General features: G+C 48.3%; 1 protein-coding gene and 1 long non-coding RNA gene across 3 annotated transcripts in view; one reads left to right on the top strand and one right to left on the bottom strand.

Annotated features, from left to right (window-relative positions):
• Positions 1–1,467: 1,467 nt before the first annotated feature.
• Positions 1,468–4,007, top strand: FOXD3 (forkhead box D3). The gene has a single exon (XM_045895406.3). The coding sequence runs from the start codon at positions 1,934–1,936 to the stop codon at positions 3,377–3,379; it is 1,446 nt and encodes a 481-aa protein (XP_045751362.1). The 5' UTR covers positions 1,468–1,933; the 3' UTR covers positions 3,380–4,007.
• An 899-nt stretch (positions 4,008–4,906) lies between these two features.
• LOC135364167 (uncharacterized) overlaps positions 4,907–15,156 on the bottom strand; it is a 31,551-nt gene continuing 21,301 nt past the window's right edge. Inside the window, exons 2-3 of one of the 2 annotated variants that reach the window (XR_010410915.1) lie at positions 8,790–8,926; positions 4,907–5,261 (exon numbers count right to left, since the gene is read on the bottom strand). This is a non-coding gene — a long non-coding RNA (uncharacterized LOC135364167). Of the gene's footprint in view, positions 5,262–6,393; positions 6,601–8,789; positions 8,927–15,156 lie in introns of those variants that run through there. The other variant, XR_010410916.1, reaches the window with a different exon arrangement.

Below are 15,156 nucleotides of genomic sequence, written 5' to 3'. Positions count from 1 at the left end.
CTTGGGTTCAAGGAGCCCGCCACACCCGGCAGGCGCTTGCAGCTCGCCTTCAGGCGGCCTAAAACTTGAGAGAGGTGGCGCATCGCGGACTCACCGGGTCAGGAGCACTATTCCGAGGTGCGAGGTCCAAGCGCACGGGCAATACCACGCACCCGCGGTTGGTTTGCGATCCCCCCACCCCCAATCCCAGTTAAATCCCCATAGCCTTAACTACCACCAGTGATTTTCCTCGCCAAGGAAACTCGGTATGTACTAGCCGCATCCTCGCCTCCTCCACCCGCTCTGCTACTGGTTTCCGCGGAAGTTAAATCTTGGAGGATTTACCTAAGCCTTAAGAGGAAAGAATCCACGTTAGTTAGCAGGGACGGAGAGCCTAGCCCACCCGCACACCCGAGGCCGCCCCTCGCTCCCAAGAGGCTGGGCCCCGCGGCCCGGGAAGCCACCTCGCTAGCTCCCGGCGTTGTTCTGCCGTCCCAGCCCGAGCGCGGCGTCTAAGAGAGGCCGGGAAGCCTCCTCTCCGCGCCACTCGACTTACCCAGGCCGCTGACTCCCGGCTCCTTCCCCAGCGCCTCATTTCCGACTTTTTCACATGCTAAGTCGTTTAACAACTCCCAGCAGCTAGTTACGGCCTCTTTATTTATAGGTTCCCTGTTATTTTACGTCGTTTTTATTTCTCTCGGCAACTATTCTAATAGATTAATCAATAACTATTTTCTGACCTTCGGGAACCCCAGCTGATGCTGTTGTGGCCGCGCGGGGTGTGTGTGGGGGGAATATATATATAACACGCCCACATCGAGCGGGGAAAGCCAAGGCAGGACCCGGGTGGTTTGGCTTAGGGGGTAAAGGATACTTCTCCCCTCAGTCGGTGTCTCCGCCTAAAGAGCACTGAGGCAGGAGGGGGTCTGAAGTCTAATTAGCAAAACGGAGTCGGGTGCGCAGCTCTTACTCGAGAGCTAAAAAGAATCAAATCCAAAAAACAAAACAGACTACTACATTTTTCTGTAAAAAAAAAAAAAAAAAAAAAAGGAATGGGAATCTCGTTCTACGTTGCCCAGTCCCAGCCTAGAGTGTTGGCAAAGGGGGGAAGGGGGAAGGGAGAGGGAGCAGGGAGGGCAGGGCAGCGAGAGCTGCCGGGTCCCGCGGACGCTCCCAGGCCCACGCCCTCGCTCGCTCACACCCGCCCTCCAACACTCACACCCATAGGCTCCCTCGCCCTCCGAGCGGGGCTCTAGCCTAGGCTGAGGTCCCAGGGCGGGCCAGGACGCCCTCGGAGCCCGCGGGATGCTGGCGCACCGTGCGGCGCTGAGTTGCGTGTCCCTCGTCCCTTTGTTGACAATTCCCTGAACCAACTTGAGTTTGGCCGGCTCCGCGGCGGCCCTGACGTCACGCGCGGTCACGTGGCCCCGCCTCCCGCTGGATCTTTAAGTAGAAAGTAATCTATCAGGCCAGTCCTTAAAACGGGACTTTCGACTACGGGGGCTCGGCGTCCCTGACACCCCCCCCCCCGTTGCCCCTGCACGCGCCCTCCGGAGCTGCTCCGCGCCCGGCGTCCCGCGCCCGTCTGCACCGCTCTTGCTCTCCACGCCCGGGCCAGAGGCCGAGGAAGGCGGGCGAAGTGAGGGGGCGCGGCGTGGAGAAACCGCGGTGGCCGGAGCGGCATCGAGCGCCTAGTACCGAGCGCCAGGGACAGCAGGAGTTTGAGGAGCGCGGCCGCGGGGGGCGGACGGCAGCGCCCGCGCCGCGCGATGCCGGGCTGCCGAGTGTGAGCCAAGCCGGGAGGGCCCCGAACCATCTACGTCCCCCTCCCCTCTCCCAGTCTCCCATCTTTCGGGAGCACCCAAGCCCCCTTCCCCGGAGCTCGGCGGCAGACCCTGACGACTCCCATCGCCCGCCGCTCCTTCCCCGCCGCCGCCACCAACCCCGAGGAGGGATGACCCTCTCCGGCGGCGGCAGCGCCAGCGACATGTCCGGCCAGACGGTGCTGACGGCCGAGGACGTGGACATCGATGTGGTGGGCGAGGGCGACGACGGGCTGGAGGAGAAGGACAGCGACGCGGGCTGCGATAGCCCCATGGGGCCGCCGGAGCTGCGCCTGGACGAGGCGGACGAGGTGACGCCGGCGGCACCCCACCATGGGCAGCCTCAGCCGCCGCACCCACAGCCCCTGGCATTGCCCAAAGAGGCGACTGGAGCCGGCGCTGGGCCAGGGGGCGAGGCGGGCGCTTCCGAAGCTGACGGCTGCAAGGGCGGCGTCGGCGGCGAGGAGGGCGGCGGGAGCGGCGGCGGGCCCGGCTCGGGCAGCGGTGCAGCGGGAGGCCTGGCCCCCAGTAAGCCCAAGAACAGCCTGGTGAAGCCGCCCTACTCGTACATCGCGCTCATCACCATGGCCATCCTGCAGAGTCCGCAGAAGAAGCTGACCCTGAGCGGCATCTGCGAGTTCATTAGCAACCGCTTCCCCTACTACCGGGAGAAGTTCCCCGCCTGGCAGAACAGTATCCGCCACAACCTCTCGCTCAACGACTGCTTTGTCAAGATCCCCCGCGAGCCGGGCAACCCGGGCAAGGGCAACTACTGGACCCTGGACCCGCAGTCCGAGGACATGTTCGACAACGGCAGCTTCCTGCGGCGCCGGAAACGCTTCAAGCGCCACCAGCAGGAGCACCTGCGCGAGCAGACGGCGCTCATGATGCAGAGCTTCGGCGCTTACAGCCTGGCCGCGGCGGCTGGCGCCGCGGGGCCCTACGGCCGCCCCTACGGCCTGCACCCCGCGGCCGCGGCCGGCGCCTACTCTCACCCGGCTGCCGCGGCAGCCGCGGCGGCGGCGGCGGCGCTCCAGTACCCCTACGCGTTGCCGCCCGTGGCACCCGTGCTGCCGCCTGCCGTGCCGCTGCTGCCCTCGGGCGAGCTGGGCCGCAAAGCGGCCGCCTTCGGCTCACAGCTCGGCCCGGGCCTGCAGCTGCAGCTCAACAGCCTGGGCGCCGCCGCGGCCGCCGCGGGCACGGCGGGCGCCGCGGGAACCACGGCGTCGCTGATCAAGTCCGAGCCGAGCGCGCGGCCGTCGTTCAGCATCGAAAACATCATCGGCGGGGGCCCCGCGGCGCCCGGGGGCTCGACAGCGGGCGCTGGGGGCGCCGGGGTAACTGGGGGCACCGGGGGCGGTGGGGGCGGCAGCGCGGCGCAGTCCTTTCTACGGCCGCCCGGGACCGTGCAGTCCGCGGCGCTCATGGCCACGCACCAGCCGCTGTCGCTGAGCCGGACGACGGCCACCATCGCGCCCATCCTGAGCGTGCCGCTCTCTGGACAGTTCCTGCAGCCCGCAGCCTCGGCCGCCGCTGCTGCCGCAGCTGCAGCGCAAGCAAAGTGGCCCGCTCAATAGGGACGCGCCGAGGGCCGGGACCGAGGGCCGGGTGGCGGCCTGGGGCGGCGGCTGCACTTCTAGTTTACGCGCCCCGCCCCGGGCCCGGCCCCCCTGCCCAATCCCGGACTCTGCCTCTCCTCCATTTCCTCCCCCCGACCCCTCAACACCGACCTTCGGCGGCCTCCACCCCCTCGCGCACACCTAGGCTGGCGGAGCAAACTCTCACCGCACGCCCGCCGGGAATAGCTTTCCGTACAGGTAAAACTGAAAACCGAATTTTCCAAAAATGTACCCCGACGGCTCCTGCTCTCAGTACCGTGGGGATGGGAGGGAAATTCTTTGTACATATTTGTATAAAAATTATTGACTTTCCTTTTGGGGTTCTTATTTTTTTAAGAAAAAACAAATTCAGTAGATTTAGAGCTCTGAACTTTCATTTTTTTTGAAGGTTCACTCTCCGCAGTTTTATGTGAGAAAAAAAATGTATAGAGACGTTGGGAGATTTTAAATATAAAAAATTTTCGAAAGGCGAAAAGTGTCATTCTATTATAAAAGTCTGTTTATATATGAATGAATATATATGGTATTCTAAATGTTATTCCATCGTGTTGTACACAACTTTGTAAATAAATTTTTAAAATGTTCACCCTAGTGTTTTATTTAGATGTCTGAGGTAAACGACAGTATTTTAAAATTGTATTTGTATTTTATCTTTACCAGAAATTCGAGAAGTTTCAAGTATGACCCTTTCAAACTTAGCTATACATAATTTGAATGTAAGAAAAATTTAATTGGAGAAAGGAAAGGATATGCCTAATTTAAATAGTATTAATATTTTTCTTTTAGTTTTCACATAAATTTGGGATATTGGTGATGATCTCGTTCATACCAATCCATTAAGTCTGACCAGATATTTCTATAGATAAAATAAGCTGCCATTTAAAAAAACCAACCTAAATCTAAACAACAGCACAATCTTTTAATTTTTTTTAATATCAGACTTTTGTCTTCCATATGAGTTCTTGGTCATTTCAATTATGCTTTCAAAAGAATGTAAATTACAGACATCCCCCATTTTAGAATTTAAATCTTAAGTTTTTGAAATTATTTCTTTTCATTCCTTAAGTGGCAGTGGTAAATAAACACAGTTAATTTTTTTTTAATGTATGTTATGGCAGTTTAATTTTGCAGTGGAACTGTATTATCTATATTAACCTGATCAATAAGACATAGTTCTTATCTTTCATAATATTTTCAAATAAGATATCTCTTTTCTATGGCAATAATAAATCCACAACATAATTTTGATTTCTGAAGGATTCCTATGAATGCCTCCTCCCCTCAACCCGCAGTGTTTTGGAAGGCCAAGGAATAGTGGCCTTAACACCCTTTTAAAAACAGGTGCACATCACCCCTCCCCTTTATTCCCCTCTTTTTAAAACTTTAAAAAACAAACCATAGTCTAGGTTAGTGGGAAATGAGAGATCATAGGGCAGGAATGGGGAGATGTCCTCGCAGATTATTTTTAATGTGCATTTCAGCTGTTGCAACCTTAAAAACATTAAGGTAGAAATAAAACATCTAGACGCGGAAGGCCGTTTCCCATACACCAACATATCCTCAAATGGCATCAATTCTAATTATTTTATAATTAATTTAGCTGTACAATTACTTTTGCGAAATCGCTTTTTAAATCTGTAACCGGTAGCCGTGCTGTCAGTTCGGCCCTATGCGCGTCCTGCTTGCACAACAGGGCCAGTCCCTGTCGGTGGCGTCCACCTCGGCTCTTGGTCGTGGAGATGCCTTCCGGCTTCGGATTCGACCCTTATTTCTCTGCTGTCGGCGTGGGCTAGGGAGTCGCTTTGAAAGACACGTCTTCGAAAATACCGAATCTGTTTTCCTGGTAAACAGTAAACATTATTGTGTCCTGAGTAAACATTCCTCCTGGATCAGGGTCCTAAAATAAAACAAGCTGCCGGGGGTGAGATAGTTTAACTTGATAAACAAGAACCTGATAATCAACCGCGGCGGAGAGGCGCAACAGTAACCTTCACGGAGAAGAGATTATGGACCACACAGTCTCCGGGCGGGTCCCTTCTAATCTCCTTTTACAAGGAAAACTAAACGGATCTAAATTTGTTTGTGTGTTGCAGCTATAAAAGTAACAAGTTGTTTCACAGTTGTGTCTGGCTAATCGGTTTTTTACACAAACAGCAAATGGTACATGATTTGTGCAAACACAGAGGTTATTTCTAATTTTAGCTGACACCCCTGGGAAAAGGGAAAGGCAGGGCTTCTTGAATTCACTTTTAGCCTCAAGAAGCTGCTGATCCAAGGCTTCTAAATGACATTGGATAACAGAGGCCTCATTCCATCCCTGATCCTTTGTTACTTATAAAATTACTCGCTCATATTTCCACGCATAGCAGCAATACCGGCCGAGCCTGAGCCCGCAGCTTGACACTCGGCCACAAGCCGCCGCTTGAAATCCGCAGGGCTTTTTCCAGCGATGCATTAGGCAGCAGGGAGTAGAGGAGGAGGGATCCGCCGGCAACTTTCCTTCTAGTCACTTCTCAACCTTGAACTAGAGCCTGGAGATGGTCCCTTTCCTTTATTTCTTGGAGAATAGGAGACTCCCAGATCCAGACTCCAAACCGGACAGCGGCTGTTTAAAGTGCTGGCAGACGTCTTGGAGATAGACCTGGCTGTACCCCTCTGAAAAGCTCTTTTTGGTTTATGCTTGTTAAACCACGAAGGTTTAGAGCAGAAGGGAAAATGCAAATATATATAATGAACTCAAACATTTGGTTGGGGGGGGCGGTTTGAAACTCACATTTGATATGAACGCGGGCACCAGCGACGAAAGACACTGAAATCCCCTTTTACATTGAGATTTAAAGGCAACACGATTGATATCCGCTTTTTATTCCACTTAGGCAGATTTATTTGTAATAAAAAAAGGAAGCGGGTTGATTTTTATGGGGGAGAATTTTAGCTTTCGGCTACACACAAATTTAAACTGGTTTCCACCTCCTCCAGCGCTCATTTCTAGAAAGTCAATCCAGTTCCGAGGTCTGTAGTCCTTAGAACTTCCCCAGGACTGAGTCCCTGAGTGGGGCCCGCGCACGCAGTTCCTCCGGGAATGGGTGAATCCGGAGGTCCAGGGAAATACGAACCTAGACTAGAGCAAGATGCTTGCACGGACTATGATGGGCTCTTGCTGCGATGGCGGATGTGGCCTGTAGGGGGCGACGAGCAGATGGAAAACTTAACGGGTTTTGTCTCCTAGCGTCCAGCCCCAGCTCTGAGAGACCTCTCCTTGTCTCGAAGCCTCTGAACACCCTGACACCCTTGTTCATCCTCCGGGCCTGGGACATCCAGGTAGAATCTTGGAGAAACTACTTCCTCGGCCTGTCTCCTGAGAGGGCCAGAGTCCCGAGGGAAGTTTGTCTTAAAGATTGGGAAGCAATAAAGTTTAGTGACGAGGAAACATCGACTTGGTTGCAATTAAGAGTTATATTTGAGGTTATTTATTTTACATGGTTTATAGGAAGAGTCTTGGCAGTGAGGGGAACATGAAAGGTTAATGGGTGGGGCGTGCGTTTTAACGTGGGTTCCTTGAAGAACTGTCTGGAGAGAATGTGGTCTGAAACCCAGTTCCAAAGCCATGAGTCCATTGGACCCTACTAGTGGCAAACTGCAGCATGAATGGTGGCAAACTGCAGCATGAATTAGTAAATGTTCTCTCTGGGCCGGGGGTGGGGGTTGTTGGAAGAAGATTCTCTGGGTGTCCAGGCCCAGTCATGAGGGGGTGGGGTGCCTATTTCATGGGAGGGGATGATAGGAAGCAATGGAATGAGAGAGGCCTTGCAGAAGGGGTTTCAATCAGGGATAAGACATTTTGTGACTGTCACCTTGGACAAGCTGCTTGGTTTCTTTGAGTCTCTCCATTTCTTTATCTCTACATTGAGAATGAGGAGTCCACCTGATGCTTGGGCTTGCAGGATTACATGAGTTGGTGTCAGTGAAAAATGTTTTATAAACTGTAAGGAGCTAAGGGAATGTAAGGAGTTTACTTGGTATTTTTAATGGCTTCTGGACAGAGACACAACTTTCTTCCAAACACCAACAGTATTTGGTTTGGTTTTGAAAAACTCAATTTTAAGTGTGAAAAGTGGGTTTTTCTAAGAGGGGTTGCAGAACCTATTCCAGTCCCCTGCTACCTGGAAGGATGGAGCAAAAGAGGCTAATCAGAATGGGCTTTTAAAAGGTGGAGTCTCCTCCTGGTTTTGAGTCCTTCCACCATGCCTTGGGCCTGAGGAGAAGCCCTCAGGCCAGCTGCAGAGGCCTGGCGTGTTTCTTTTTGGCTGACTGGTCCACTTTGCTGTTTGCCCCTTTGCTTCCACCATCTGAGGCAAGTGGGGAAACAGGAGCCCTTCGCTGACAGATGTCCATTAGTGCAAGACATGGGCTCCAGAGTGAATTAAAGGTAACCAGATCCTAAACTCACGTAAAAGACCACCCTCCCTTTACTTCCAACAGTTGGCAGAGTTACACCCAGAGCCAACTTCTCTCTTAACCATCACCACCCCGTCCCCTTAGCCTCTTAGGAATGTACAGGCCATTCTTTGCTCCCCAGGAGCAAGGCCAGCCAAGGATGGTGGGTGCACAGAACAAGATTTGAAAAGAAATGTTGCAAAATCAGCCATGAAGTGGTAAGAAAGCATTGTCATCTTATTTTTTTATTTCCCGAGGGGGTGTCTTACATCCGAATTTCTCAAAATAAGAATTACATTAATCCCCTTCGCTATTTTAATATAAAACCCGTACCCAAGCCCTTCTTTTCCAGATGACGTTGTGTTTATGCACACAGCTTCTTCCCATCAGTGGCTAGGTGGGGAGGAAGAGGGGACACCTTCATTCCCTTGCCTGAGTTCCGCTCCCCCCCCCCCCACAGGGCTGAATTTCAGAGGTATTTTCAGAAAAAAACAGTCCTCCAGAACACCCTCCCCTCCTTTCACATAGCCCCAGAAGTTTCTGTGACTTCCCCAAGGTAACTCAGCAGCCCAAGTGTAAGCTATGGAAATACTCAAAGGACGAAAAAGTGTTCTCTACATAGGAAGGATGTTCACTTGAGGAAAGGAAAAAGCGAACCATGGGGCAAGGAAGGTTGGGAAGAGTAGAGAAAAGAAAAAAGACAAACACAGAGAAGCGCTGGGCGGAGCGGGATCAGCTCTGGGAAGACCGAAGACCTAGACCCTGGGGCGTTTCCCAGGACCTGAAGCCCGCTCCGCCCCGACTGGCGGGAGCACTGCTAGCCCAGCTCTGGGCTGTTCTGCGGAGACCGACGGCTAGATTTCCTTTTTTGCCGAGTGATTTGGGAGGGGAAGAAAGAAGGCGGGAACTCCAGGCCCGCACCTCCCCTTACCCTGCAGGTCAGCGGCCCATCCACGGCGCTCCGGTGTCTGCAGACGGTCCCGTGGGCTTCCCCACACCCCTCCTACTCTGGATCCACCTTTGCGCAAGCCACGAGGGCTCGGCCTGCGGGACTCCAGCTCCCCCTGTCTGAAGGGAGGGAAGAAGAGAATTTAAATGAATTAGGGAGAAAACCCATCCGTAAAATGTACCCGCTGCGGGGGTGGGGGCAGCGAGGGGCGCGGTGGGGACTCTCCTCCCCGCCCTCTCCGGCGGCGCCCCACTTGCAGGCGCTTAGGGAAGCTCGCGACGAGAAACAAGTCCCCGCCGGGTGAACCTGGGCGGCCTGGCAGCCCCAGCCTGGGATCTCTGGGAAACGAGGAACAAGTTTACTACGTTCTAGTTAGGCCATAGCCCTGGCGAGTCTTAAAAGGAGGGTGGGTCGTGAGGACTGCGAGTGTCGCCAACCCGGGGCCTGTTCGTCCGGCCGCCAATGCGCCGCAAGGTCTCCTCTCGGCCATCCTGGCCCCTGGCCGCTCCCTCTTCAGCGGACTCGGCATTTGGGAATGCTCCTTCCCGGGATCCGGCAACAGGGGCTGCAGTGCACGCCTTTTTTGAAGAGGGGATTTGCTTCTTTTCCTCCCTTCATCCCTTCCACTCTCTCCTCTCCACACATGGTAAGCGAGGCTCAGTTTTCTCCCAAAGATCAACAACACATTTTGCCCGTTTCCCTTTTCTGCAAGGGGCGTGCGCCTGGCATCGCAGAGAGCTTTGCGGTCAGCGCCAGAGCAACCCCAAACCCGGAATGTTCTCTTTGCTCTCAAGCTCCACGTGGGAGGCAGCGCCTCCTCTGGGAAGCCTTATGGAACCTCGCAGCCCAGGTTAGTTGCACCTCGTTGGATCCCACTGTGCCAACTAATGAAACTCTGTCGTTGATGCCCTGGGAGTTTCTTACTAACATTGCCTAGCGCAAAAGGGACAACTAAAATGATTTGTCTAGCAAATAACAAGCGAGGACCATGGACATGAGGATGAGGAAGGCTGTTAATTGATCACATCAGGTCTTTCTCAAGAGTTTGGGGGATTGTTTAATTCCCTTTCCTTTTCGCCACTCCCCTTCTTTATGATAATGCTTTTGTAAACACCATGTTATTTTATTTTTTTAAAGGTCTTATTTATTTAATTGACAGAGAGAGAGAGAGACAGCGTGAGAGGGAACACAAGCAGGGGGAGTGGGAGAGGAGGAAGCAGGCTTCCTGCTCAGCAGGGAGCCCAATGAGGGGCTCGATCCCAGGACCCCAGGATCATGACCTGAGCAGAAGGCAGTCGCCTAACCAACTGAGCCACCCAGGTGCCCCCATGTTAAATATTTTAAATGAAGGAATTTTTAAAATATTTATTAGATGTCTAAAAGGTATAAGACATGTCAGGTTCATAATATAGTTTGATTTTCTGGAATGTTTTCTCTGCCTTCTCCTCCCTGAAATACCATAAGACAGTTCTACCTCCAAACTAATGGGGAAACCCCCTCTAGAGTACTTCAGTTTTCAGCGAGCCTCTGCTTCAATTCTTCCCGTGGAAGAGGACTCAAACCTTACCAAACATTCATTGCTCTTAGGGACATCTTTATTTGCTACACTTTCTTTTATAGAACTTGTTTATTTCTTTAGTAAAATGTAGAGGATTTGAGAGTCGTTTGCTTAGATTTTAATATTAAAGATGACCATGTAAGATGGTCATATGTATTTTTTTAAGATTTTATTTATTTATTTGTTAGAGAGAGAATGTGCACAAGCAGGGGGAGGGGCAGACAGAGGGAGAGGGAGAAGGAGGCTCCCTCTGAGCAAGGACCTCCATGTGGGGCTCAATCCCAGGACCCTGGGATCATGACCTGAGCCGAAGGCAGATGTTTAACTGACTGAGCCACCCAGACGTCCCATAAAATGATCATATTATCATGTGTTGGGTTTTTTTTTTTTTAATCTAGAAACATCATTCACTGTGGTTTGGCTTTTACATTAAAACTACTGTTTGTGGGGAAAATTGAGCAAAAGCTAAAGCTTTGAGAAAGCGTCAGCATTCTGTATTCAGTATACGTGTTCCAGGACTGTCCAGAAGCCTTGTTCTGAGACCCACTTGGAGAGCCTTTAGTTATCACCTCTCCTAAGATTGGGTTTAGACAATACTGGTGATAAATGTCTTGTGGGATGATTTTAGAATTTCATGTTCTTTATTTTAACCAGAAAAAAAAAGCATTTTAAAAAAATTAAACAAATCATTTAATTTCTCTTTCATTGCTGTAACCATTGGCATAATGGTTATCTCTTAAGCTGTCATTCATCCCAACCTTCACCATATGAAACTAGATATCTTCTCTGAAAAATATTCATGTGGATTCTACTATATAATATAAAGAAGAAGGAAGGAAAATCCTAGATTATTTGGCTATTGCCCTCCAGCTGGGATCAAGATAACATGCTCTTTAAATTAAAAAAAAATTTTTTTAAGATTTTTTTTAAAGATTTTATTTATTTATTTGACAGAGAGAGACACAGCGAGAGAGGGAACACAAGCAGGGGGAGTGTGAGAGGGAGAAGCAGGCTTCCTGTGGAGCAGGAAGCCCGATATGGGGCTCGATTCCAGGACCCCGGGATCATGACCCGGGCCGAAGGCAGACGCTTAACGACTGAGCCACCCAGGCGCCCCGATAACATGCTCTTTAGTTTTATACACTTAATGCAATTTTTTTTGCAAATTTATATCTAGTTTGTGTGGTCCCTGTTGATTTAGTCGTTATATAGCCCAGTTAGCTTCTTCCTCTGCCATTGTTACAGATTATACCAGTAAGCCATCTCTCAAATTCTACCATCTTGCAAATGTAAATGTTGGTTACAAGAGCAAGGTGGTATCAAGATCAGCACAAATTAATCACAACCACTGAGAAACATCTGCTTTATTGATGGTACTTCAACAGCATCACCTTTCCACATACATCAGGAATTATGACTTTATGATAAAGTTGCTCTTGTTGCTAGAGGGAATCAAGTGCAAGTATTAATAGATTGGGTTAAAAGACAAGACTAATTCCTAGTCCTAGTCCTGACATTGAACTTGGAAGTATCTGGTGGACTCTATATTCGCTCATGTAAAAATTACTATTGAAAACTTAGCTGAGAGAAAGAGAGGAGTATAGTATTATAACTATCATTTCAGATTTTTAGCCAACAGATCTTTTTGAGTACTGTTTAAAAATTTAGAGATTTTTTTAAACCTTAATTTCACTTTTGTCTTGGCTTAAGGTATCTTTTTTTCCAAGACATCTGTCATTCAAACCTCCAGCAGTTTAATGACTCCTTTATTGATATTGATAGTGTATATTGTAGTTTAGGGTAAGAGACTAAATCACCCCTCTCTACCACCACCATCCATGGGACCCCATGAATAAATTGAAGGCCCCCTCCATAGGATACTGAGAGTGAATGCACCCTCTACTTTGGGAGCCATCATTCTAGTACAGTATATTCAATATACATACTTAATGGATTACATTTATTACTTTTAAATATTCTTACATAGATGAGATGAAGTGTGAGGAAACACTTTATTAAATTTTGAGAGCTAAAAACTTACTCTGTATGAGATAGCTATACTGTATTTTCAAAATCCATTCCCTTGCTAAGGAGGGTTTATTATTTGAGGTGCAGAATGATATTCTGGAAAGGGTATGAGCTATGGATCTAATAGTCCCGAGTCAAGTCCTGGCTCTGCTGCTTCCTAAATATAATTTTCATCAGAGTTATTTAGTCTGTCTGAATCTCAGTTTTCTTATCTATAAAATGGGGATCATAATATGAAGATTTATTATGATAATGTATTTGGAGTGCCTAAAAATGGTGGCTATTATCACTTTACAGTTTTGCTGATTTTATAGCAGTCATATTTTCACCTTTATTTTTTCTTTGATATCATATACCAATATTTGTCACATTTCATATTTAAAAATGAAGTTGCTGACACCACTGTCCCTTTCATCTGTTTGAGTGAGGTATCATTTTTGTGTTCTCACAAGTTAACAAATGTGAAACAATTTACTCTGTAGTGCCACTTGGTAAATCACTTTTTCACTTTCAGGGTATTTTTCAGTCTTGTGGATGAGAGGTCTCGACAATAGTCATTAAAGATATGATAGCACTTTCACAAGAACAAGGACATGTGCCTTATGTCTTTGCTGAGCTCTAGTCTAGGTGGACTAATTTTAACATTTTTCTAGATCTGCAATAAGATTTCACTAGGAGAAGTCACTGTCTGCCTAGATTGGATCTGATCAGGCAAACACCTAATTTTGAGCTTGCAAAGATCACCTCAGTTATTCTATCTGGTTAATGGGAAGATGTGATATCATATAATTAAAGGAAGATGTGATAGAAATCAGATTGATTGGGGTTTGCTGCCTGGTGATTTTCACTAAGTCACTTGAAACCTCAAATTATGATAATTTAGTTGAGACATATGTTTATTTAGCTTATTCAAATTAAAGCAAACATCACTTTTTTAAAGATTTTATTTATTTGTCAGAGAGAGAGAGAGCACAAGAAGGGGGAGGGGCAGAGGCAGAGGGAGAAGCAGGCTCCCCACTGAGCAGGGAGCCCAATGGGGGACTTGATCCCAGGACTCTGGGACCATGACCCAAGCCCAAGGCAGACACCCAACCGACTGAGCCACCCAGGCGTCCCTAAAGCAAACATCACTTAAAAAGTATGAGAAAGAGAGAGAAAGAGAGAATGAAAAACCATTGAAATGTGAAGCTGCCTTTAATTCTCTTCAGTGGGCATGGGATACAGGGAAATGTGTAAGGATGGCGTGAAGTTGCTGTTTCCAGTTAGTCATTTCCCTTATGTATTTTTTTTAACTTTTAAAAAGATTTATATTTATTCATTTGAAAGGGAGAGAGAGAGGCAGAGAGAGCAAAGCAGAGGGAGAGGGAGAAGCAGATTCCCCGCTGAGCTGGGAGCCAGAAGTGGGGCTCCATCCCAGGACCCAGAGATCACGACCTGAGCCAAAGGGAGATGCTTAACCATCTGAGCCATCCAGGTGCCCTTTAAAAATTTTTTTTTGAAAGATCTTATTTATTTGACAGAGAGAGAGCAGAATCAGGGGGAGTGGCAGGTGGAAGGAGAGGGAGAAGCAGGCCCCAGGTATCATAACCTGAGCCAAAGGCAGACGCTCAACTGACTAAGCCACACAGGCACCCCTCCCTTATGTATTTTATAATGTGAGCATCTTGCTACAGAAAATGGGATGGGATCTCAGTGTTTAAATATACTTTCCTTATATTTTTGTACAACATGGCCCCTAAATGCAAGCTAGTTATTACATCTAGGGTTCAACCAAGAAGACATCAACCTGTTCTAACAATGGAGAAAAAGCTGACTGTTAGATCAATGGAGAGATGGTATGCTTGTATATAGTTAAGGGCCACTTGAAGGGATTTTGTGACTAATTTTTATTATATTTGATTTTTTACCTTACATGTTACTTTATATTCTAACTCCTGCACAAAATGCAATTTCCATTGTAATATCTGCCTTACCAGGGTTGTTCTGGGAATCAAATGAGATAATATACGTTAAAGTGCTCTGCAAAATTCACCATGCTATAAAATGTAAAATGTTTCTGTACTCTGGACAAGACTTGGCATGCCATTTAAATGTTTTTATTCTGTGTTTTTACACAGAAAGTGAATTGTAGCTGTGTACAGAACAACAATCACAACAATAATAATGATAGAAGCTAAGAAGATTGATTAATTGACCACTTATAACATGCCAGGAAATGTGTTTAGCACTTTAAGTGGATTATCTAAATTAGATTGGGAAGAGTTCTTCCACTTAGATTTCTATACTATAAGACCCCCTACTGGTATCTCAGTTTCAAATATTATATACACTTTCTGGGAAACCTCCACATTACTCGTGTGTGTGTAGCCAGTATTTTTTCTTCTGATACAGCTGAATTTTTTAAAAGATTTTATTTATTTATTTATTTATTTATTTATTTATTTATTTGAGAGAGAGAAAGAGAGAAAATGAGCAGGAGGAGGAGCACAGGGAGTAGGACAAGCAGACTCCTTGCTGAGCACGGAACCCGACTTGGGTCTCAATCCTACTACCCCAAGATCATGACCTGAGCCGAAATCAAGAGTCAACACTCAAGCAACTGAGCCACCCAGGTGCCCCTGATACAGCTGAATTTAATAACTAAGAAGGGCCAGATGAGAGAATACTCATTTCCTACTATTTACATGGGGAGGAATTTTCATTTGAGGACTTGTGAACTTTTACCTCTTTTTTTTCTTAAGATTTTATTTATTTTTTAGAGAG

This window comes from Mirounga angustirostris, unplaced genomic scaffold, assembly GCF_029215605.1.
Source record: "Mirounga angustirostris isolate CCGP_5_RB_7025 unplaced genomic scaffold, mMirAng1.0.hap1 SCAF_4, whole genome shotgun sequence".
Lineage (NCBI taxonomy): Eukaryota > Metazoa > Chordata > Mammalia > Carnivora > Phocidae > Mirounga > Mirounga angustirostris.
This window is presented reverse-complemented; position numbering and strand designations above follow the sequence as displayed.

What these genes read in the sequence shown, in the direction of transcription:
- FOXD3 (XM_045895406.3), top strand. Translation starts at nt 1,934, where the DNA reads ATGACCCTCTCCGGCGGCGGCAGCGCCAGCGACATGTCCGGCCAGACG.